General features: G+C 63.1%; 1 protein-coding gene across 49 annotated transcripts in view; it reads left to right on the forward strand.

The window, feature by feature from the left end:
* The window catches only part of SFI1 (SFI1 centrin binding protein), a 95,645-nt gene that overhangs the window by 93,469 nt on the left and 649 nt on the right, over window positions 1–1,527 (forward strand). For all 49 annotated transcript variants that reach the window (XR_015144792.1, XR_015144793.1, XR_015144795.1 and 46 more), the window contains one exon: window positions 735–1,063. Coding sequence is in view for 40 of the 49 variants with exons in the window: in XM_086348870.1 (XP_086204996.1) it covers window positions 735–1,063 (329 nt within the window). In the remaining 9 variants the exon portion in view is untranslated. The remainder of the gene's footprint in view (window positions 1–734; window positions 1,064–1,527) is intronic.

A 1,527-nucleotide genomic window follows, 5' to 3' on the forward strand; every position in this document is an offset into this window, starting at 1 on the left:
CTGTGGCTGGGCCGCGGTGCGTGGACGCCATGGGAGGCAGAGCAGGCAGGGCTCGCTCTGATGGGTTTGGCGAGAGGAAGGGAAGGAGTCCAGGATGGCTCCTGGGTTTCCAACCTGAACAACGAGGGGAATAATGAGTTCTTTTACTGCGAGAGGGAAGACGTGGCTGGGGACCCAGGTGACACATAAAGAGTGAGTCCTGAACCTGTCAGGTTTGAGGTAAAGCAACAGATGGAGCCTGGCCTCCAGGAACGAGGTCAGGGCTGCAGATCAAAGTTGACAGTTCGCAGCACAGGTTGGAGGTAACCCCCTGAGAACCGAAGGGGTGACAGGGAGGAGGGGTTGCCACTCTGGGGCCTGTGATGTGAGAGTCAAGGAGCTGGGACGGGGAAGTGAGGAGGCACAATTGTGCCCTGGGCTGGCCCCGCAGGAGCTTGTGCCCGAAGGGCTGCGACCTGAGGGGGTGGAGAGGGGGTGGGAGCATCGCATCCCTCCAGGGGCTGGTGTCACCAGGAGGAGGGAAGGAGGGCTGGAGCACCTTTCTCAGGGAAATGGTCGGTCTTTGCTAGAAGGGGTGAAAGCTTGGTACAGCTGGCAGTGGCTGCTCCAGTGGTGGGGGCCCTCTGGTGGGGTCGGGTGCGGAAGTAGGAGGGCAAGGCCAGAGCAGGCGTGGGGAACCCCGGCTCCGCACCTTCCTCCCGCTTCCCTGGTCAGTGTTCATCTTTCCTTTACAGTTGTCAGCCCAGCCGGTGACGCCTGGGCTTCCATCCCAGGTCCGTTCGTCCCTGGCCGGTGTCCCCAGCCCCTGTCTGCTCCTTCCTGGGGACTTCAGGGGCACCAGGCCTGGGCCTGGCTCTGACCCTGAAGGTGTGTACCAGGGGCCTGTCAGTGCCTCGAGAGGGGGCACCTCTCCTGGCAGCTTAGCTCATCCTGGACTGAGCCAAGAGGCTGGCCGAAATGAAGCATATTCTCCTGTGGGCACTGGCCACAGCGACCTGGAGGCTGAGCTTGAGGGCATCCGGCAGCAGCTGCAGGACTACCAGACCACGAGGCAGAACCTCAGGTGAGACCACGGCACTTGTGCCACCCAGCAGGGGGACCGACCGGGGCGCTGTGTCCCCGGGGACAGCCCCGCAGGCAGGCAGAGCAGCTCCCCACTCAGGTCCAGGGTGGTCTCACCTTCAGGGACCTGAGGGCGTAATGCTCAGGAAAAGCTGAGCAGAACTTGACACCCAGCTGTGCCCCTGGAAGCCGGTGGTCTGCCTGGTACATTGTCACTCATTCGGGATGGTGCCCTGCGTGTGCTCTGGTCCACAGCCAGCCTCCCCCACGCCCAGGCACCTCCACGTGGGCAGCAGCCTTGATCAGACGGAAGGGCTTGGGTCCCCCAAGGCCTGCTCTGCACAGGCTGAGGATGGTGGGGGAGCCTCTCTGCCTCCGTCCATGCCAGCAGAAGCGGGTGTACTTGTCTCCAGGCTGCAGGCTCTGCCTGGGCAAAGCCAGGCAGCAGTTGCCTTACACCCTCAG

This window comes from Bos grunniens, chromosome 17 (assembly GCF_055505025.1).
Source record: "Bos grunniens cultivar Pamir isolate PY7600 chromosome 17, Bosgru_T2T1.0, whole genome shotgun sequence".
Taxonomy (NCBI): domain Eukaryota; kingdom Metazoa; phylum Chordata; class Mammalia; order Artiodactyla; family Bovidae; genus Bos; species Bos grunniens.